Raw genomic sequence first — 23732 nt, 5'->3', positions numbered from 1 at the left:
AAATATCTTTCAAGGAAAAACTGTAGAAATTTGTGGGAGAGTGAAAAGATTAAAATGCTTTCATTGAGTATATCAATACATTTTTCACGTAAATGTTGAATATACTGCAGTGCTGGATGAGGTTGGTCTTTGTTGTTCTGCATGAATTGGTCATAAGGTCTCATGGGTCACAACTGGAGACTGAACCATATGTGCTTAAGAGAAAACACACACAACCAATTCCAATCTTTTTTTGTGAAAACCTTGGAGTGGTTAACCCTCCTGTGGCCGCAGCCACCTTCCTGTGGCCGTGGATCTGACCCGTTATTCTTCTTCCTCTGCTTCAGCACAGATGTCCGGTGTGAATGTCTCCGAGCTCATTCCACAGCTTGTATATTGGATTGAGATCTGTGATCTGGTCTCTGCTTCCAGATTGTTTTGTAGCAGATTTAGGGTCGCTGTCCTACATAAGTAGCGGTTGGTAAACATGAAGATAAATTGTCCCTTTAAACTTTCCAGTCCCTGACAATATCTAAACTCAAGGCGAATCATCTTTCCTACCACACTGACTTCAATATGCAATTTGAATTTGACGGCCTGAAAAGTGCTGAAGTTTGTTTCAGAACAACAGAACCTTAGTTTTGCCAGTAGAGTTGTGGTGTATCAGCCTGCTCCCAGTGGGCTTGAGGAATGCTGCTGTATTGTTTCTAGCTGTCCAAAAAAAGACCACACGAGTTGACACCATGGAGTCCTTACAGTCATGTTTCATAAATCTTACCCAAAAAAAAGACAGGACAAAAGGATGCTCTTTTCATCCATATAAAATCACATCAAACTTAAATTAAAACTTAAAACAAATGGCAGTGCTACTTTTAAGAAGAAAACAACATTATTTAAAAAAAAAAGAAACATTACAGTAAAAGATTTGCTCTCACAAAAGACACATTCAATGGAAAAAAGTTACATTTATTATGACGAAAATATCACGACAGAAAAAGCCGAACAGTAAACTCAACTACCTGCTGCACATAAAACGTCTCTGCAATTAATAGCGATGCAAAACAGAAAGCGCAGCGATCCTGCAGAAACGATGAGTTATGATGAGTCGACTAATTGTTTCAGCTGCACAAACAACCCGCAAGAGTCCCGCTGTTCACCAAAGTAAAATAAAGAAACAGCAGCAGGTTTGATAGAAAAATCGTCCGTTTTTGATCAATGCTGAGCAGAAACAGCTCAGCTTTACTCTCCTCACGCTGCCGCTTCTTCTGCGCATGCTCAGTAGGCCTCGTGGACACACTTCCAGGTCAGTGAGCGGTATTGCTGTTTATGATCGATTGCTGTCTCCCGCCATCAGCTCTCCGGTTTGTCCTTGTTGGGACCCATAAACTCCACTCCGTCGATCGGGATGTCTTTCTCCTTGATGGCCTTCTGCACGCACCGCTGGTACTTCTTGAAGGTCTCGGTGCACGGATCGCCACTCCGGTCCCCCTTCAGGAACTTCTCGGCGAACCAGCGATTGAAGCACTGGTCGTACTCCCGCTTCAGATCGGTGCAGGCCTCCCCGACGCTGTTCATGTTCGGTAAAAACCTTCAAACGCGACGAAAAAATGAACGATGGAGACTTTACGCAACTGATTTCAGCAACAGGAAACACTGCGTGCCTCTCCTTGAACCGTTGGACGTGATTGGCTAGTTTACGAGCAACGTCTAACGTAATAGCGTATTAACGATTCAGAGAGAGTGTCATGAAACGAGGTATCACTCTGTATAATCCTCGATAAATGACGTAAAATGCACACTTTGTTTACAGAAATAAAAACCCAAGTTTGTATATTAAAGTGTTAACTAACCTTTCCAGCGAAATGTTTTATTGCTATTAATTATATTAGTGTTGTACTTCCTGTGTGTTCATGGTGAAATGTTGGTTAATAAAAGAATTAGAACTCCTTATTTGCGAGCAGGAACATATAATACTTAATAGTATAGACTGTATTTGTGGTGCATTTATTATTCCCTGCTCGTTTGCGATTATTGTAATAAAATCTTTGTAAATAAAATGATATGTTTTACTGAAAAGTTTCCCTAAATGTGGCATTTCTTAAGAATTCTTAACACATTATAAATGTCATAAATCTAAATGTCACCATACCACTATGAGTTCCACACTAGTTTTTGTTAATGAAAAACATTATGTTAAAATACTATAAACTATTGTATTTGTACCAGTATACAGTTGGAGTGAGACCTCTTCCTTTCTTGGCCTATCGCCGTCCAAATTTCACGAAAGCTTTGAGCAGCTTACTGAAATCTCGTGGATTTGCGAGAATACGGGAAAAGTACCGGAGCAGACAAAATAAGCTAATATTTGTATGTATTTAGCAACTAGCAAGAAGTAAACCGCCGCGGGAGTTAATAACAGGTGAACAGCAGCCGCTCAGTTCATTTGATGGCATCTGGTTGAAGCGGTTTTGGAGATAACAGAGTTCTTACGTCCATGCTAACTACATTAGCTTGCTTTGCTAGGCCGTTCTGATTGTTGTGACCGAATGTTCTAAGGTTGTGCTGCTAGCTAACGCCTAAGCTGCTCGAGGTCATTTAACCTTTAGTGAAGCGTTTTCTGTCCGGTCTGTCCAGGATTACAAGATGTCCGACAGCGATGACAGCGACTTCTCTGACAACCAAAGTGACCGCAGCAGCGACGGAGAAGCCGAGGAAGTGGAGGAAAATGAGGTATGCTAACCGCTAGCTATGTGTGCTAACTGCTCGGTGTGACCCAGTGTTACAGTTGAGAAAGCGGAGTAAAGTTGCACTGCTCGTAGTGTCGAAGTAGCATCAGAGGTAAATGCTTCAAACAGTAAGAATGTAGACAGTAGCGTATGTTGTAGTCTTGAGGCCTAAATCATCCTACATTCGGGCCCGAGCAGGAGACAGGCAGTCCCGTGGGCAGCGACAAGGTAGCGGATGAAGAAGGGGAAGACCTCGATGACGAGGAAGATTATGATGAAGAGGAGGAAGAGGATGATGATGACCGTCCTAGGAAAAAGCCAAGACATGGAGGGTTCATCCTGGATGAAGCCGGTATGAACAGATGTCACACTTGTCATCCTGTTTCTGTGTTTGTCTCCTTGACTTTACTCCAGAGACTAAATTACTTTTGCTTTTCAGGTTTAAACATGTAAATGTTGAAACTTTTGTCCGCTTGTTTCCTGTCTTTAGATGTGGATGATGAATATGAGGATGAAGATCAGTGGGAGGAAGGAGCCGAGGACATTCTGGAGAAAGGTGAGGGACTCCAGCTGTTTAAAGATCATATGAAGGTTCTGTTAACTATGTTTTAAGATGTTTTACTCCTCAAGAGTTGTTGTTTTCCACTTTGCGGAGGCAAACAGCCACACGACGAGGTAGGGCTGGGCCACATCAAACTTTATTAGATGAATTGGGTCAAAGTAATACAGAAATGCCTAAATTGCAAATTGCATGCACTTCTACTATTAACTATGATAACGATGTAAACTGATGCTGTTTCCTTGGAGTTGACTTCACATGTGACCTTCAGTAACGTTGCCACAGCAGCTGAACTTAACAGAATTCCCTCATAGTGATAGCAGGCATTTTATGTCAAATAATTGCAGCAAAGTGCAATGGCTTAATAGGGGAGATACGATGCTTCATCATTATTAAATCTGAGTTCCCCTAAAGTCTGCGTAAGTTACTTTTTGTTGCTTTTATTTTTGATTTTTTTTGCCTGTGCCGTCACACGACGAGTCTGTTGTCTCTCAGCCCCCTTTCGTCTGCCATAGTCACTCATTTCCTACACACAGTGCAACAATCCGAAAAAGTCACAACGCAGCGTCTTGTATCACTATACAGTTAAAATCTTTAAGCCGTTTTCCACCACATACGTTGGCTGAAAAAAGTTAGTTTCCAGCCCTGCTGCTCATTGTCTGTACCTTAAACTTTGAATATTTTTTTTCTCTGTTGTTGTTCTATGTGAATCCATCATTTGTCTTCGTGCAAAGATTTTATATTAGGAGAATAATGCCAATTAGTGTGTGCTTTGCTGTAGCTGCATATTGTTGGTCGTCCGTGTTTTGGAAATGGTAAACATTATTTTACATTGTGGTTACCAGAATTTAAAACTGACTTGCCATTATGAGTTTGTACAATCTAAATTTGATTTAAATGTGCAAAAGGGGAACAAATCCCCATAAATGGCAGTGTTGGTTCAGGTTAGATTTACTCCCTATGAATATATATATATATATATATATATATATATATATATATATATATATATATATATATATATATATATATATATATATATATATATATATATATATTAGTTTTGGCCCTGCAGAATATTAATACAAAAACTACACGTGCTTAATATATAATAATTTAATAAAAATATTCATTACATTTATGCTCTGTGCATACAGAAAGTAGTAGTTAGTTTCACCTTTATCAGCTGTAACATGTGATATATGTGACAATAAATACAGAGCTGACTATAGAAAGAGAGTTTGATTTAACAGGACAGGCAGAAAGACTGATTGTCCAAAATCACTGAAGGGATTTGTAAATGTGTGAAAATACAAATAAGAGGCTCGATGTTGCAACAACTGGTATGAGCGGTTTAATGTAGAATTTAAAGGAATAGTCTCTGTCATTAATTGCAGTCCTATAAGTCGATGTGCCTAAGATAGTGGGTTTATAATCTATATTTCAGTATGTTAAACAGAATCAATGATGTTACAGTGGTGCTGTAAAAGTCATTGAATTTGTTTTGTAGAAAAACTGCAGACCTCAGATCAGCATTGTTAACTTTGTGGAGCTCCAGTTAGAGCTGTGTCTGACTGAACTCTCTTATTGCTGTTCCTCTCTGTCTTGCATATCCTCTTCAGTTAACGGTAATTCTGCTCCAGATACTCTCCTGCTCCAGTGTTTTCATTTAAATCCATGTGTACCCAAAGCAAAGGGAACACTAGGCTCATCCATTTAATGAAAACCATGTCCCAAAATGTATTAACTCCACCTCATCTCAGCACAGCTGTATGTGTGTGCGTGTGTAGTTTTACTATTGGAAGCACTGAGGGCAAATCCATAATTGGCTTCAGCAAAACACAAAACCTTTTTAACCATTTAGATTTGACTCTTTTGGTGTTGGAGACAACCAGATGTGAAAACAACTGCGGTTTGATAATGATCAGAAGAGTTTTAGAGAATATTTCAGCACTCAGTATCAATCTGTATATGTGGTAAGTCATTCCACCTTCAGAGAACCAAGTGTGATTATTTGCCTGACCCTGCTACCTGGTAGAACACTACCATGTTGATTTATTTCATTTTCTCCACTAACTGATGTGATTGAAGCTTTTTTCTGTGGCACATGATAATTCACAGTATCACTTAAGGCAAAAGTACAGTAGAAACAAAATCACTGATCAATCTGCACCGATAGAATTTTCCGTATCTGCATCTGTGTCAAGACAGTTGCTACCAATACGTTGCTCTGATATTGTGATAGCACTGTGTTCTGCAACAACTACTGCTGGGTGGCGAATCAAGGTTGAACTGGCACCAAAGCTCCTGTTCAACCTTCAGCCGCATGTCCTTGCGCCATGTGAATCATTTCACATAGTTTAAAAAGAAAACACAATCAAAATGTGGTCAATGTTGATATTGTTGCAGGTGCCGCCACACATAAATCCATGTATAGGAAACACTTTAATTCTGGTAAAAGTGGTTAGTTTTGCGCCTCTGTAGCAGCAGGTGAGGGCTCAGATTTGATATATATATATATATATATATATATATATATATATATATATATATATATATATATATATATATATATATATATATATATATATATATATATATATATATATATATATATATATATATATATATATATATATATATAAAAACATCTAGAAAACATCTAGAAACAGCCCCGTTAATGTTGATCATTTCTTCTACAGCTTTGGTGGTGTTGTTATCCAGCTAGCATGGGTTTGATGACTGCAGTGTGGACACATAACGTGCTCAGGTTGTCCGTCACATTTTTGTGAACATGTTATCACAGAGACCCCTTGAGTAGCCTTTTTTGAATTATCACGAATGTCCAATTAAAATTTTGACGGTGAAAGGTAAACTGTGACCTGAAGTTTCGGTCTCAGCGATGCTTAGAGGGAATTTCAGACATTTGCTGCTAAATCCATTTTCAATTTATATGGGTTGAAGTGATTAGTGTGAATTTCTGGACCACAAAAGTTCACAGTTCTCTGTCGTAGTGGTGGACAGTAGTTTAAGTGAATTTTGTTTCTGCTGTACTGTTGCCGTGCACGACATTGAACCCGTCACTGACTCATGCTGCTTTGTGCTGTAACGTCACCATTAATCGGTTTGTGTTTCTGTTGTTTTTCTCCCATCATGCTTTCTGTTGCTGCTGCCTGATCCTCCTCCATTGTGCTCTACGCTGATGACAATGTCCATTGGTCTATGTCCATTTCCTTTCTCACTTTATTTTCTTTCATGCTTGTTTCATTTTTCTCTTTACCTGTTTGCTACCTATTTTGTTTCACGCCACCTTCTTCCCTTCTGCTTTTCTCTTGTTTTTATCTTAATCTTTCATTTCCTTTCCTCTTTACCGCCTATCTCTGTTTCCTGTATTTCTGCTCTCCTCCTCCTCTTCCTCTTCTTTTCCTTCTGTCACCCATTGGTCTTGAGCAGAGGAGGCTGAAGGTAAGAGGCCTTTTTAATAGTTACAGTTTTTTAGTTGTTTAAATTAATATTGTTTCACTTACACAAAATAAAACTCATCTGCTTCTTTCCTCCTTAGTGTCCAATATTGACCACATGGTTCTGGATGAAGACCACTCTGGATCCAGACGGCTTCAGAACCTCTGGAGGTAACATAGCCACCATCATCTCAGTCAGCTTTACACACCACCATTCAAATAAATGATTTTAAAAATGTGAACTTCATTTTTAAAAATGTGTTAAATAACCGCTGTGTTTACCTGGATTAAAATGTTGGCTCATAATTTATAACTACACACAAACACCTGTGTCATAGTGCTATAAATGAATCCATAACTGCCAGATAATGTGGTAGAATTCTTGAATCCTCAATGGCCATGTTATGATAAGCCATTAAATATCAAAAACCTTTGAAGAAATTCCCTTTGGTGCTCTGGAGCCTTTAAACAGTGCTTGTTTGTTGAATTAATAGACATTTTATCAGCCTGGAAGCTTGTGCTGATCCACTCGGTGCTTACATTGGCTGTTTTTATGCACATTTTCAGTCTCTGCATTGAAGCCCTGAGTGAAAGGACTTGGCAAGTCCCTTTCTGTAAAGATCTGTGGGAGAGTTGAAAGTTGTGTGGATAAAAAGCAAAGTGGAACAGACGGAAGAGAATGATCCATCATATTACAATAATGTATGAAACCTCAGGTTTCCATCGTTTCCACATGATTTTCAATTGTTTGATGTTTTAATCACCTCTTCTTCCATGACTGACACCACCAGCTGTAAATCTGTAAATCAGCCAGTCAACTCATATTCACACAGCAGGAGACAAAAGAAAAAATATTCCAGTTACTTTTTGTTGTGGATTTTGTAGAATTTTATGTAAAGTTTGGACTAAATAGGATTAGAAACCTGACTGAGTTTCATTACTGCAGACTCCTCGTGTATAGATCCTGACCCAGCTCCACCAAGAATCCATTTAGTAGCACAATGCCCCATGTTTCTGCTGTTACAATGCACCTTTCACGCTGTTATAAGGTTCACAATCGAAGCAGCTTTTGTTTTCCCACAGACTCCACAGGTCTTACAACACTTACGCTTTGTTCTTTGGTACATTTTTTTAAGTTGTAAGTTGTAAGCTTGGCTGCCTGTGTGTGTCTGTGTTGTGCTACAGAGACTCCAGAGAGGAGGCGCTGGGTGAATATTACATGAGGAAATACGCCAAGTCCTCAGCAGGAGAACAGTGAGTAACATTTCCAATCGCTTAAAAAAGGTGATTCCAAGCTTTGAATAACTATTTTTGTTACATATTAAAGGCTTGTTTAACAAGTTCATAAAGTCTTAAAATAACTGTTGAAGCCTACATTCTTTTCCCACGATTGTAGTCTGACTGTAAAATATAGTTTTAAAAGAATGTAATCTTAAATTGAAGTAGAAGTAAGTCTGCAAAATCTAAATGGTTCTACTTTGCCATTTAGTCACATTTTAACGCTGCTGCCAATGAAACTCAATATTAGTGCATTTATTAAATATGAAAAGCTTTTTAACAGCTGACTGTTTGACTTTTTGTGTGAAATAACGGTTCAGGGTGTGTGAGATTAGATTATAGCAGGTTAAAAAGCGAAATCCTAATTTTATAATATTGTGATATTGTAGATATTTATCACAATACATGATATCTAGCTAGATATCTGAAATTTCCTCTACAGCACTTTAATGCTGCATTTAGCTTCTTTCTATTGGCAGAGCGTCAAACATGCAATCAAGCAAATCACAACCTGGGTAAAATTAACAAAGCAATATTTATTCAAACTAGGCAAATGTTTACATACATGGTTTTTAGTGTTTGTGCTTATTGTAAAACATCTTCTGTTATTTTATGGCAGGTTCTGATCCTGAGTTGGATTCTTTATTACTACTATTTGGTCACATGCAGTGTGTTTTTAGAGATTTAGGAGCAGAGTCACAAACCTTGTTTTTCTTCCTCTGTGCTATGCAGTTACTTTGGGGGCTCAGAGGAGCTGTCTGATGACATCACACAGCAGCAGCTACTTCCTGGGGTCAAGTATGTAACCAAACATCCGCAAATCCGCATTCAGACACCTGCAGAGATCACAATGAGTTGCAGTATATTAAGGTGTATATATGTGTATTTGTTTTCCTCAGGGATCCAAATCTGTGGACAGTCAAGTGTAAGGTTTGTATTCTCTGTGAAATACACACAATACTCAATTACAAATGTATATACACACATTTCCTCACATGTTCTGTCTCTTCAGATTGGAGAGGAGCGGGCGACGGCCATCGCACTGATGAGGAAGTTTATCGCCTACCAGTTCACAGACACCGTAAGAAACTGCAACTTCATTTTATGACTTTTATTCACTTGTTTGCATGCTCAGCTCTAATTGGCCAGTGAAATTAAACTACTTCTAAGCAAAAACCTTATTCTTCTGGAATAAAAATGGTTATTTGTAGTTGACTTGTCAACCATTTTTACAGGTTTCCTTTCTGTGCTTTATACAGGAATTGTCGTGTCTAACGTAAAACTTCCGCTAACATCACTAGCATTGATTTTTTAACAATAGAAATTCATGATTTTTAGGCTTTATTTAAAACAAGGACAGGAATAATATTTGTCAGCATGTGTAATCCATTAAACTGATTAGTTAAGATCTAATTCAGTTCAGCAGTTGGTTGATCTATTCGCATGACTAAAAAAAAATCAAGCATGTTGCAATATCTGAAATTCACAGTGAAAGCCTCAACAATTATTTTTCTACATGTGAAAACAATCAAATGAATATATCCTATATTTATAAACTATGTCCATTTATCACGAGCAAATTACATGAAAACTGGAGTTTGCTTCGTCAGTAACCCAAAAGAATCTTCAAAAAGTTGAAGTTATGTTGTTTTTGGTCTTCTCTATAAAACAAAGGAACATTTTCGGAGGCTCTGCCCTTTTATTGTTTAATTATTGGAATAGTCTGTAGTTACTCTGTGAAGTAGCAATGCTGCATATTTTCCATCTCCAGCTCTGCCTACTCCTGATCGCCCAGGTCAGGTCCAGAGGAGGAAACTGAAAAACATTATCAGATTTTGGCAAAGCAGGAGCTGACATAAAATATGTGTTTCACCAGATTCACAAATATTACATTCAAACCCTGTCAACAGAACAATAGGCAAACAGCTACAGCTGTACAAGGGTGCAAACTTTATTTCACCACATTCCCAGACCTGTGCTCTCATGAAAAGAAACTGCCAGATTAATGGAATTGTTGGAATACATAAGACGCGGGAAACTTTAGTTAAGTCAACAAATTCGTTGGTTGGTTAAGTTCTTTGACTAAACAGGGTGGAAAGAAACGAGGCCAGTTTTACTGATCGCCACTGGAAAAAGATTGGGAAGCATCAGTGAAGACCAATCGCTTTGTGTTCTTACCTCTGGAAATGCTTACACAAAGTTTGACCCTTCTGGCTTTAAAACACTTCCCTACTTCCCCACAGCCTCTCCAAATCAAGTCCGTGGTCGCCCCGGATCACGTGAAAGGCTACATCTATGTGGAGTCATACAAGCAGACGCATGTGAAGTCAGCCATCGAGGGCATCGGCAACCTGAGGATGGGCCTGTGGAATCAGCAAATGGTTCCTATCAAAGAGATGACCGACGTTCTGAAGGTTGTCAAAGAGGTCACCAACCTGAAGCCCAAGTCTTGGGTCAGGCTGAAAAGAGGCCTGTACAAGGATGACATAGCTCAGGTACAGACAGATAAAGGCAGAACAAAAATCAGCTCTGTGACAGCATTTTCAACTCTATGTATTCTTACTGCTATACTTTCCTCCAAATTGTAGTTTGGGGAAGGAGACATTCACAATGCTATTGTTGAGAAATATATATTTTTTTGACTTATGCCTGTTATCCTGCAACCTAAAGAAATCTGTACATAAAGTGTTTTTGTCGATTGATGAAGTGCTAAAGTTTGTCTATCTGATCATTTCTCTGTACTGCATCAGATGTGATAACAGAGGAAAATTTAAAAAATAGTTAACTTCAGACCAAAATTTGACACAAAAATCTTAACTGTAGTTTACATTTCTCACTCAGACATGAGCCTGCGAGCCCCCTATGACTAAGTCTGTATTCGTTCTGCAGGTGGACTATGTGGAACCCAGTCAAAACACTATCTCCCTGAAGATGATCCCTCGAATAGACCTGGACCGCATCAAGGCAAAGATGAGTCTGGTAGGACAAACACATTAACCCGCTTCGTATCTGTTTGATCCTGTAGGTTTTATAGTTGACTCACATCTCAGTTTGTGTGTGTGTGTGTGTGTTCTGCAGAAAGACTGGTTTGCTAAGAGGAAGAAGTTCAAGAGACCTGCTCAGAGGCTGTTTGATGCTGAAAAGATCAGGTACACCCCCCACCCACACATCGCATATTTGTAGCACAGAAAGCCCATGTTCTGTGTCCTTTCCAAGCCGGCTTTAAGGGGGATTTATAAGGGTCTATTAGCAGAACTATGTTTTATATAACGATAATTATGTTATAAGTATGTAATCAACTTACAGAAAGAATCATTGTGCTTTCTCTAGAAAAGAATGAGCCTGTTATACGACCAATTAGGTGGTTTTTCCTTATTGTCTGCGCTGGTCCGTATGCCAGACTCCGTGTTCTGTTTCTTAGTATTTTATATCTCACTTGGTACGTTGTTAGTAGCTAGTGGGGATACCACAAGGTCCCATTCAGTATATCATCCCTATGGCAAAAATAACCATGGAGCACAGTAATCGCTGCCACAACATGGTATCAGGTGCAGCTGCAGCTTCTGTGATCAAATGTTTTGGGTTTTTTTTGTAAATTTTCCAAGCAAAAACTACCTGATAGCAAATCTAACCTCATCATATCATGTTGCCTGTTGCGGCCCCAGGCAGTGGAATGATCCATGACTTATGCTGTAGTCCTTCTCACCCTCGGAAAATCAGGGTGGGTGGCAGGTGCGACTCTGATGGTTGCACCCTCACAGCTAAAAGGCATTAATTCTGAGACTGCAATTTCAAAAGCAAAATCAGGAGATTCTTTGCTGTATAAGATATCAGGCACACTGACAGATAATGATTGATTGACAGGTCTCTTGGAGGAGAGGTCAGTCATGACGGAGACTTCATGATCTTTGAGGGGAACCGTTACAGTCGCAAAGGATTCCTGTTTAAGAGCTTTGCCATGTCTGCAGTGGTGAGGAGGAGGTTACAGTTTTCTACAATACATTGATACATACTTATTATGTTACTCTGAAAACTAAAGAACTTCCATGGAGCTGTGTAGGCTCCTTTACGAACAAAGTACTCTGCAGTGTCTTGAAGAAGTTTTTGTAAATACTGATGCCATTTACAGAAACCTCACACGTTTGTTGTTGTAATTCTGGATTTTTTAAATTTCTCTCTGACAGATTACAGATGGAGTGAAGCCCACTCTGTCAGAGCTGGAGAAATTTGAAGACCAGCCAGAAGGAATCGACCTGGAGGTGGTTACAGAGTCAGGTATATTCTGTGTTTGTGTGTGCTGCTTAAACAAAGGCCAAAAGCTCAAGTTAGGCTAAATATGTTAAGATCGGGGTGAAGCATAAATGGCTTATGCTAAGGTCTAAGCATTGAACCTTTTCTATCGCTTGCCCCACCGTTTAGTATACTCTCCCCATTGGAATCAGATAAAAGCACTTTGCTGCTGCATGCCTGTTTTAAATACTGTAATTGATTTGAGAAAGACATTGATTTTATTTATTTCTCATTGAAATTTATTGTTTAAAGTTATTCGTTCTTATCAGATGCCTGTTTTATGTTAGTGTGTGTTTGGTGTTAGTATATGTGTTTTTGCTGTGCCAAACCTTTAAAGCACCTTATGAATAAAATAGTTTGAAATTAAAGTAAAATATTCAGTAAAGTATCGTGTAAGTTTAGACATAAGACCCAGATAGTGACTGTATAATAAATCGAGCACATGTTGACTTATGCAATTGAAATTAGCCTTCAGGTGAAAAACTTCTTCCATAATTAAGGTAAAATTTGTCAAGTATGAATTTATTTGTGTTATAAATACACACAACAAACCCATTTTTTCTTAGCCAGTAGCTAAAACATCTTTAAAACCATTATGACTCTGACCATTAACCTTTGTGTGTGTGTGTGTGTACAGGTAAGGAGCGTGAACACAACCTGCAGGCAGGTGACAACGTGGAAGTGTGTGAAGGAGAGTTGATCAACCTGCAGGGAAAAATCATGAGTGTGGACGGCAACAAGATCACCATCATGCCTAAACACGAAGACCTGAAGGTAGGCTTACAGACACTAACGCGTGCATGTGACCTCCGACAAGTGAAGTGTATTACATTGATGATCTTATTACAACGGCACTTGGCGGGAAGTGGGATATATTGGCAACAGGCTAATATTTCTGTATCTCTAAAGTCCATGTGTTAGAAGCGGAAAAAAGGATCGGAGCGAGGTCAACAAGGGCCAAATTGGGATGATTTACTGGGTGAGAGCAATTACAAAGCTGCATATCTTGTGAGAGGAGCTTCCGAAAACATTCCAAGGAAAGGAAAGTGATGAACTGGCGATGGGCCCATGGACGGCCAAGGCTTAGTGATGCATGTGGGGAGCAAAGACTGGCCCATACAGTCTGAGTAGGACCTCACGATATTATGTTTTCTTTCTGCAATATATGTGATATAAAACATGCAGGGATTTTTACTAGATGATTTGAATAGCTCAATATGGGAAAAGCTTCCACGCTCTGCACGGTCCTTGTGGAAAGAAGGGAACTCTGCAGTGGGAGCCTTTGGGCAATCTTCTGTTCTGCCATTCATGTGAATGCTACTTTGTTGTGTAGCACCTACCTAAGCATTGTTGTTGACCATGTACACCCCGTCATGGAAACAGAACTCCCTGATGGCAGTGGGCGTCAGCAGCACAATGCTCCCTGCCACGCTGCAAATTGTTCAAGAAGGGTTTAGGGAACACAGCACGTTAAAGTGTAGCCTCCAAATTGTGCAGAAGCATTTGTGGGGTTTGCTGAAAAAACAAGTCAGATCTGGGAGAGAAAATTACAGGTCACAGGACTATAGGATCTGCTACTGACGGCCTGGTGCCAGATACCACAGCAAACCTCAGAGGTCTAATGTGGCCTGTGTCAAAAGGGGGAACCTATTCAGAATTAGATAGTTGGTCACAATGTTATGGCTGATCAACCTATATTGCAGCACATACTCTCCACAAAAAAATGTTGTGAGTCTATATATCTCATATTTTTGTTTTTTATTGCAGGATCCTCTAGAGTTTCCGGCTCATGAGTTGAGAAAATATTTCCGAATGGGAGACCATGTGAAGGTGATCGCCGGACGATACGAGGGCGACACCGGCCTTATCGTCAGGGTGGAGGAGAACTTTGTCATCCTCTTCTCTGATCTCACCATGCACGAGGTACCAGCTCTGTTAATGATACCAAAGCTAAAAGTCATTGTATGGAAACTTCAGACCAAAAAACAATGGCCCTACTTACTTGTTTCACTTCCTATAACTGTTCTTTCTCCGTGCATTAAAGTGACGGTGCTGTCCTGGCATCGTTTTGTCATCATGGTAATTACTGGTTCAAAGCAAAAGCTACGTACGCTTTTGATGAAGTGCTGCTGTAAGGGTTTTTGTCTGTTATTGAGCTGGAATACAGTGCAACACAGTGGCGTTAAAACTAACATTACTGCTTCAACCGTGTTAGCCAGGACACATATACATGATCCTACCTTTCTGGAATCATGCTATGAGAGGTATGATTCAGAAATTCTTTAGACGGTTATTAGCTCGTAATCTGATTCATATGGTGTGGATGTGGGGGCCACAGAGCCGAATCTGGGCTACACGGATCAACAACTGAATTTAAAAAGCACATTGCAAATACAGAAAAAGAGTGTAAAATTCTAAAGCTTAAACTAGTAGCTTACTAGGTCTTTAAAGGGACTGCTGCACGGGGTTTCAAGCTCTCCTCACTCATTTATCTGTGTGTGGTTTTATTTTTCACTGCTGTTACAGTAAGTGATGCCAGCACTAATTAAGTTACACGTGTGTGTGTGTGTGTGTGTGTGTGTGTGTGGTCTTTGTTGAACTGCTATGTGTGCAAAAGATGCCTTCGTGAATTGTGCGTCAGATAACGCAGTATTTGCATCAATAAGCCTGCTACCTGGTTGTAGCTCCATTGTAAGTGACTGACTGACCAGCAGCATTGTAAAGTGCTTTGGATAAAAGCAATATATGAGCAGAACATTTAGTATGACTTGGGAGGTATTTAATAGTTTTTGTTGACCATAGACCAACTCTGCTGTGCTGAGACGTTTCTCAGCACAGCAGATTTCTCAATGAGCAAGAAGAACATGAACTTTTAAAGGAGTTCAACAAAGTTTACAGGAAGTGTATCAGAGGATTTATGTCATACACTGCCTTTCAACATGTCTGCAGGAGATCTCTGAGTTTTCTCAGATTTGACCTTTTCTGTCATCACTCTTTGCCTTACAGTTGAAGGTGTTGCCCAGAGACCTGCAGCTCTGCTCAGAGACGGCATCCGGTGTTGATGCAGGAGGGCAGCATGAGTGGGGGGAGCTAGTTCAGCTGGACCCACAGACTGTCGGAGTCATAGTCCGATTAGAGAGAGAGACCTTTCAGGTAATGGTCTCATCTGAGATCCTCAAAGCTAGCACAGCCCGGCTTTTTCTTTATTTCAGAGGTGACCAAACAAAAATGTAGGAAGGAACTTTTGTGACTGTCGCTGTATTCCTTAGGTGCTGAACATGCATGGAAAGGTGCTGACAGTGCGCCACCAGGCAGTGAACCGCAGGAAGGACAACCGCTTCGCTGTGGCACTGGACTCAGAGCAGAACAACATCCACGTCAAGGACATTGTGAAGGTCATCGATGGGCCACACTCTGTAAGGACAGCAGAGTTTCTGCTTTTGTTCTGTGGCTAATTATGTATGCTTATGTAATGTACTTGCTGAATGAATCAGAATATTGTATTTCATTCTAGAGCTTTGTTTAGACCGATGAGCACTTTGTGAGGATTGAATGATTATGTGCTTAAGGTGCATCTGCCGTCAGTGATTCATTGCTTTTGAAATGAAGTTGTCACACTGAATTCTTCAGTTCAGAAATCAGTTGGACTTAGATCAGTAAGTTTCTGCCAACTCACGGTTGTCAGAATCTTCTTCCAGGGCTTTATTTGGGATGAAGTAAACACAGTGACCATATTCTTCAAAGCATCTGTTGATACCACTGTAGTTTGTTCCCACATCCTGATCTACTGCCCCAACATCTCGTGTGCTTATTGAAGTCTTGTACAGCATTGAGCCCATGTTTTTCTGCTGCAGGGCCGTGAAGGAGAAATACGTCACCTGTTCCGAGGCTTTGCCTTTCTCCACTGTAAAAAGCTGGTGGAGAATGGAGGCATGTTCGTCTGCAAGACCAGACACCTGGTATTGGCTGGTGGATCCAAGGTCAGCACCTTATTGGCTGCTTGATTTGTTGCCATGGGCTCCTTTTGTCCTAGGTGGTTACAATCAACTTTGATGTGGTGTCATAATGTCTTTGGCAGTGAAATCAATCTTAAACATCCATCTTTAGATGATTGCATATGATTTACATTCAAGTTGTTTTCCAAACGTTAAACAGTCATGTGTAAAAATAGTTTATAGTCTGAAGGTATTAGGAAAGTTGAAATCTCTCAACTAACCTCACACACTATCTGTAGCAGCATGTTGTGTCAGCAGCCAAAGAAGCCTTTTTGTGTTTAGTGCATTAGGACCCTTATTCATTTAACTGTTAATATTCTGACTTATAACTTTCTCAGCAGTCTAAAGTGGAGTTCACTTTAGTTTTTTAGCTGTGAGTTCTTAAATCTGTATGTCGTTTGACTCTCTCAGCCCAGAGACGTGACCAACTTTACGGTGGGAGGCTTTGCTCCAATGAGTCCTCGCATCAGCAGCCCCATGCACCATGGTGGAGGAGGTGAGTGTCGAAACATCAGCACATGAGCATGTGTTTTACTGAAAGTTCGTGCTGCTTTGTTGGGAAGTCTTTCCCTGCTCTCTTGGTGAGGATGGAGGGTTGGAAGAAGATAGCAGCAGCTGGATGTAGCCATGATAGAGTCTGCTGTTTTCCTCTGTGTACTGTAAGTTACGATTAAAACCTGTGTTTTATTTGGATCCGTAATAAGACTTTGAACAGTTGACTGACTGAAGAAAGAAAGAGCCTTTTGTGACTGGTATTTGTCATTAGAGATGTGCAACTGTTCTGTCCCTAACGCCTGAAAGGCCCTTTTAAAACTTTCTTCCTTAGCAAAACCCTGCACGTTTGACTTTTGGTTGCAATGCTATAGTTAAGACCTTTAGGACAGAAAAAGGGGGAAATGTACAATTTTCACGCAACTTTCACTCCCCACTTATCCTTCACCACCATATGTAGCTATAACGAATATTTGTAATTAAAAGTTAACATTTCTATTGTAGTGGTTAATACTGTGCTTACTTTTCGTGCACTAAATATACAAGCTAAAAAGTTAATCGGAGGTGTCTCTCACTGACGAAACTGATGCGGAATAAGCTGAGCGGAAAAGGATTTGGCAAATGGATCATTTGAATTAATTGAATTAAAGTCTAAAAGCAATAAGTAAACGATTGTTTTATGTAAACATTTTACAATATCCATACCAGTGATGTTTCCCTTGTGGTCCTCCAGGGGCTCAGCAGAGAGGTGGAGGTGGAGGAGGAATGGGCCGGGGTCGAGGACGGAGAGACAACGAGCTGATTGGTCAGACAGTTCGCATCTCGCAGGGTCCATATAAAGGTTAGAGTAAGAACAGCTACATTGTTTTCTGTGTCAGTGAACATGACAGAAACATCTGACTGTGATGAAAATCAGTCTTGAATCAAGGAAAACGAGAAAATCGGACATTTGGCGTATGAACTTTATTTTATCCACCATTGACCTTCTTGCATTGAGCACTGATGGCTTCGCCTGCATTTCCCAGGGTACATCGGTGTGGTGAAGGATGCAACAGAGTCTACAGCCAGAGTGGAGCTGCACTCCACCTGTCAGACCATCTCTGTAGACAGACAGCGTTTAACTACCATGTATGTATTCACAAGCTCTTTTCCAGGTGTTTTGGTGTAAAAAGTCGTGCGTTTCGGGAAAAATAAGACTTTTTGCTTGAAAAATACCTCAACCTTGAGCATTTTGCACCTTCATTTTGTAACTACATAAAAAAACTGTCATAAATGAAGAGGTGCCTCAAGACTTCTTTCATTTCATGGTTGTGCAGAAGTTTAACACTCTGTAAAGACTCTGTCCCTAGAATCCAAGTGACCGTTGTGACTCTACTAAATGCAGCACGTGATGAGTGGCTTCTAACCTTACATTGGATTCCTACTTTCTTCCAGGGGAGCAAAGAGACATAGTGGAATGACCTCCACCCATGGACGCACTCCCATGTACGGCTCGCAGACCCCTATGTATGGCACTGGCTCCAGAACACCCATGTATGGCTCTCAGACACCGCTGCATGATGGTAGGACACTGTCCATGTTTTTCCAACATATCTGCGATTATCTTCTCTCTTGCAGATCTATGATTTTTTATGTCCCCTTTTCAATATTTATGGTTATAGCTGTTTTTTTTTTGGGGGGGGGGGGCATATTTGAGGCATTTTCAGGTCAGGAGAGAAACCTGATGAGCTCCCTAAAGAAAGATTCAGTTTCTACTAATATAAACAGAAAGATTTTAGTGGTCTGGTAAATGATTCATCCACAAACCATTTACTCCCCTTTTTTTGCACAAGCCTTGTAATGTAACATGTAGAAAATACAGAATAAAGGGGCTTAACATTTTAATGTGTGACTTTGTTTGATACACATTCACTGATCATTCACCTCCTAACAGGAAGTCGTACGCCTCACTATGGCTCTCAGACCCCACTGCATGATGGGAGCAGGACGCCAGGTCAAAGTGGAGCCTGGGACCCAAACAACCCCAACACACCTTCTAGGTAACTAGCAAACACTAACAGAAGTAATCGTGATACTGTGTTTGTATTTAATGTATTATTTGTAAGTCGTTGTTTATTTTGCTCTACAGGAATGATGAAGAGTATGACTTCGGCTATGATGACGAGCCCTCGCCATCCCCTCAGGGCTACGGAGGGACCCCTAACCCCCAGACCCCAGGCTACCCAGAAGCCCCTTCTCCACAGGTCAACCCTCAATACAACCCTCAGACACCTGGCACACCTGCTATGTGAGTAACAACATATGCACAGATATTTGACATAATAAGTAATAATCAAAATGATTATAGGTATTGTGTTTTACAGACCCTCATACATATGAGGAGAAATCGGCATTTTCCGGAGTTGTGTCTCACACATGTAACACAAAAGAGGAGCCAAGTCAGGAACGTCCTCATGGAATAAGCTTTGCTAGATTTTCTTGCGGGGGTCAGTGAGCAGAGGAGGCACAGCATGAAAAAAGAATTAGGCTGTGGTTTTTCCATCTTTAAAGAGGTCGTGCCAGTCGGCTGCCACAGCAGTAGAAACTTCATCAACACGCCCATTCGCTCACTTTAAATCCTGCCAACAATTCAGGACTGAGAAGTGTAATGCACATAATACATACTTTGTACTAGGGGGCTCAAAGGATACGTTCTGGATAATGTCATGAACCTCTCACTCCGCCAAATTTGCTTTCTTACGTACACATTTCTTGGCAGTAAAATGTTTAAGAATCGGTCCAATACAGAATCTACTGAGATCTTAAATTAATAACTTGTTATCTTTCACAAAGCTGTGTTATTTACTTTATGGTGGCTATAAAAAGATGGATACACTTGCGATATTTATTCTTAAATCCCAGGAAATGTTCCCCTTTTCTCAGAGAAGCAAGTTTGGACTTGACACCAGACTCCTTTTGCCAGAAGAACAAATACGATAAAATCAGCAGCTAATTACAAGCTAATCAAATTTGAGGTCTCGTGGTTCCCAGATTGAGTCTAACCTGTTTGCTTCTGTGTGTGTGCATGTGTAGGTATAACACAGAGCAGTATTCTCCCTATGCGGCCCCGTCTCCTCAAGGCTCCTATCAGCCCAGTCCCAGTCCCCAGAGCTACCACCAGGTGGCACCATCACCCGTTGGCTACCAAAACACTCACTCTCCGGCCAGCTACCACCCGACGCCCTCTCCTATGGCTTATCAGGTAGGATGGTTGTGTCTTTCCCTTGTCATGCGAGTAGAACTGAGGGCGATAGACATCCACAGCTGTGATCCAAATATCCCTGTTCTCCAAAACCTCACATATTTTTGTGATGACCTCTAGCTATTGCATATTGTTACATTTTGACCACTAACTAGCTTGGCCGATGTGTGGCCAGTATAAATATTTTTTTTTTTGATAAGCCATCAGTATACTGTATTTGTGCCAATGAATAATACCTTTTTGTCCAAACAAAAAGTTTAACTGTTTCACTCATCATTTGTCTTTGTCTCAGTTCTTTGATAAACACACAGAAATGGCGCCTATCAAGTACTTTGTGTTTATGTTGCAGTAAGATGATGTAAATGCTCTGCACTTATATAGCGCTTTTCTACCTATTGGTATTCACCCATTCACGCTCACAATCACACACACTCACACACCGATGGGGGAGCTGCCATGCAGCTGGCCAACACTCACCGCGAGCAACTAAGTTGGGGTTCAGTGTTTTGGTCAAAGGAGTCGGGAAATGAACCAACAACTGTGAGATTGGTGGACAACTGCTCTACCGTCCTGCACCACAGTCACTCCTCTTTGTTTTTGAATGAAATCCAATGAGATTTTTCTCATAGCATCGAGTTTTAAAAACTTGCATCTCTTGATCACATTTTATTCGTTGACGTGATCGTTCCTGAATTTGAATTATTGTATTGCAGTATGCCTCTGTCATCCAACCAAGGTACGGACTGATGTGTGGTCACTGCGGGGGAAACTTTTTATTTAGACTTCCGCGAGGATTTTTGTGTTCTGTCAGACTTTAGGACAGACTTGGTTTGAAAAATGAGGCAGTGTTGCCCCATTATTGATCTCTCTCCAATGCAAAGAATGAACTAGTTTCGGCCAAAGAATGAAGAACTATCAAAATGTTTATTCCATCCTTGAATTCAGACGTGTTGGGTACATTTGAAGAAAGGTCCACAAAACGTTTCTGAGATATCACATTGACGGGACTGACCTGGCAGGAAGTTACCGTAACCTTGCTGTTTGAAATATCGCGAGTCCTGTTTTTTGTGATATTGTGACAATATGTACATAATTTCTTTTTTTTTTTTTTTTAAACCACAAATATAATCCTCACACATAAAACCAAGACTAGACATTCACAACTATTCATTGTTTCAAATTAAAATGACATAATGCGCCTGGGTAACATGAAACACTGAATACTAAACGAGGGGTAAATTGTTCGTAATGTGACACAAACATTTTAATCTTCTATGATGTTTGATGTGCCATGGTGTAAGCGCCATCAAATAAAAGATGAATTTCTGAATGGCATCTGACATCCAGCTTATCATATTAAATCCACATGTCTTCAGTATTGAGCAAAAACAATAAACTAGCTTTGCAATTTCAACACTTTTGGAAATGACTGTAAATTCCAAACACAGATTTACTCCAGAACTTAAAAATGCTCAAAAAAAACACCACTGTGGATTTGATTGAAATATCTGACTGTAGCATCAGGAGAGACACTGCACCACAGGAACATCACATTATGTAATGCTTCTGTTTTATGTTAGAATAAAATCAAATCCTAGTATATGTCATTTTAAAAGGATCATGCTACAGTAAATGTTCTTAAATGATTCTGCTAGCTGATTTAAAAATAAAGCACAAAGGCACAGGGCTGTTTTTGGCTCCTTCAGTTATTTTAAAACTTCATAAGTCCAAGACTCAAATCTATTCCAAGGTTATGTTTTCTCTAGAACACAGCTCAAATCCAGGAAATCTATCGAAGGGAACGATTTCTCTCTGGAAAATATATAGCAGCAACAACACATTATTTAGCTTCTGAAGTCATTTATTTACTCATAGAGACTCCTTGTTCGTTTCCACAGGCCAGTCCCAGTCCCAGTCCTGTGGGCTACAGTCCCATGACGCCCGGAGCACCTTCTCCCGGAGGCTACAATCCTCACACTCCCGGCTCCAACATCGAGCAGGGCGGCAGCGACTGGGTGACCACTGACATCCTGGTCCGAGTGAAGGACTCCTTCATGGACCTTATGGGACAGACCGGGGTCATCCGGAGTGTCACGGTAACGCACACAGTCTCATAGAATGTCTTACATTGTCATATCAGTATTTGGTCTCATCTTGTGATGCTGTCTGTGTGATCTAAATTCATGTTGGCTGAGTTATTGAAAACTCCGCTTGTGTTACTGCATTTGGAATTAACATCCTGCTGATGGGGAAACAGGCCCAACGCAAAGGAAGCGATGACACGATTTATAATAGAGCTCAACAGACACACACCAGTCCATATGTCAGCTTTTGCATCATGTTGCATCATGAAGGATTCAGACTCAGGGTTTCTGTTCGTTAATCTACCCTCAATATCCCCAAATCAGATTCAGTAATTAAATTGTGTGTTTGTAGGGAGGGATGTGTTCGGTGTTCATGCAGGAGTCGGAGAAAGTGGTCAGCATCAGCAGTGATCACCTGGAGCCCATCACTCCCACCAAGAACAACAAGGTAACTGCTACTGTTTAAACCAACTTTACCAAAAAGAGCCACACAAAGATTTGTAACAGAATTCTGGGTCATTTAAACCGTTTTTTTTTTTTTTATAAATATACCGCATATGAATAAGCTTCAGATATTTCTATATTTATTATTCCTCAGTCTTAGGTTTTTTTAAAATTGTGATTTTTAAGTATAGATTCTATTAAAATTAATTTATTTCTTGTCCCACATATACATCATCTACTAGTAAATTTAGACTATAAACTATATTTATGGTGTGTAGACTTGGCAAAAGGTTAGTTTAGGCCAGAACCTTAAATAACTGACATTAAAGTGATGGTTTTCTGTCCCATGACTTTATTGGTAGTTTGATGATGTGGAAAATAAGCGGGTTTTTCCTGTGTGTCCAGGTGAAGGTGATCCTCGGTGAGGACCGCGAGGCGACCGGGATCCTGCTGAGCATCGACGGAGACGACGGCATCGTCCGCATGGAGCTGGATGACCAGCTGAAGATTCTCAACCTGAGGTTCCTGGGACGTCTCGAACACTGAGAGACCGACACGGCAAGGGAGAGAAACATGTGCATAGAAACACAAACACACTATAGACTGATACGATGGTGTTTGCGAACATATCTGTTTAAATATTTGTGTGAGCCAACAATCTGTTTTTGTTAAGCGCCAAAAACCACCCGCACACCCGCTCACACACAAAGCTGAGTGGATCTTGTTGTACATCATTCTGACAGTGAACTCTCCTCTGCTGTAGATTAAAGTGTTACGCCTTTTCTCCAAACCCATATTGGCCCAGCAGTCTCTGTTTCCCCTGAGGTTTTTTTTATTCCCCATTAGCTTTACTCTCACAAGTGATCTGAATCTGTTTTAGTGATTTATTGTTGTTCCATTATTGCTTTTGGTTTATTTTGCCACAGTAGCATAAAGAAATTAGATAAAACATGTCAATAAACTCTTAAATATTTGAACTGTTCGTCTACATGTGTGTTTTTGCACACAAACTGTGGGAGTAGTGTGTGTGTGTGTGTGTGTGTGTGTGTGCAGAAAATAACATTACAGTTACGTGTTTGGTTTTGAAGTGAACTCTAATAGATTAGACCGTTAGCCTCCCTAATGAAATCTGTTGAAAGCCTTAGGTTTCCCATTTTTCAAGCATGGACTTGAGCCTTTATGT

At 40.3% G+C, this 23732-nt stretch overlaps 2 protein-coding genes across 3 annotated transcripts; one reads left to right on the top strand and one right to left on the bottom strand.

Annotated features, from left to right (window-relative positions):
- Positions 1 to 725: 725 nt before the first annotated feature.
- triap1 (TP53 regulated inhibitor of apoptosis 1) lies at positions 726 to 1747 on the bottom strand. Its single transcript, XM_067507308.1, has one exon. It carries the CDS (start codon positions 1552 to 1554, stop codon positions 1330 to 1332), a length of 225 nt encoding a protein of 74 aa, XP_067363409.1. The 5' UTR covers positions 1555 to 1747; the 3' UTR covers positions 726 to 1329.
- A 492-nt stretch (positions 1748 to 2239) lies between these two features.
- supt5h (SPT5 homolog, DSIF elongation factor subunit) lies at positions 2240 to 23526 on the top strand. Of its 2 annotated transcripts, XM_067507306.1 has the most exons (30): positions 2240 to 2398; positions 2614 to 2709; positions 2904 to 3057; positions 3196 to 3261; positions 6718 to 6729; positions 6827 to 6896; positions 7911 to 7979; positions 8736 to 8801; positions 8903 to 8933; positions 9016 to 9084; positions 10247 to 10498; positions 10893 to 10982; positions 11082 to 11152; positions 11868 to 11973; positions 12188 to 12278; positions 12931 to 13067; positions 14061 to 14216; positions 15300 to 15446; positions 15563 to 15709; positions 16148 to 16273; positions 16700 to 16784; positions 17514 to 17621; positions 17806 to 17908; positions 18215 to 18342; positions 18714 to 18819; positions 18909 to 19067; positions 19853 to 20021; positions 21920 to 22117; positions 22458 to 22553; positions 22955 to 23526. In XM_067507306.1, exons 2-30 carry the CDS (start codon positions 2623 to 2625, stop codon positions 23093 to 23095), a joined length of 3240 nt encoding a protein of 1079 aa, XP_067363407.1. In that variant the 5' UTR covers positions 2240 to 2398; positions 2614 to 2622; the 3' UTR covers positions 23096 to 23526. The 2 variants fall into 2 exon arrangements, with proteins under 2 accessions (XP_067363407.1, XP_067363408.1); XM_067507307.1 differs by lacking the exon at positions 6718 to 6729.
- The last annotated feature ends 206 nt before the right edge of the window (positions 23527 to 23732 follow it).

The sequence above is a fragment of the Channa argus genome, chromosome 6 (assembly GCF_033026475.1).
Source record: "Channa argus isolate prfri chromosome 6, Channa argus male v1.0, whole genome shotgun sequence".
NCBI classification, from domain to species: Eukaryota; Metazoa; Chordata; class Actinopteri; order Anabantiformes; family Channidae; genus Channa; species Channa argus.
The sequence above is the reverse complement of the archived record's forward strand: the minus strand, read 5'-3'. Positions and strand labels throughout refer to the sequence as shown.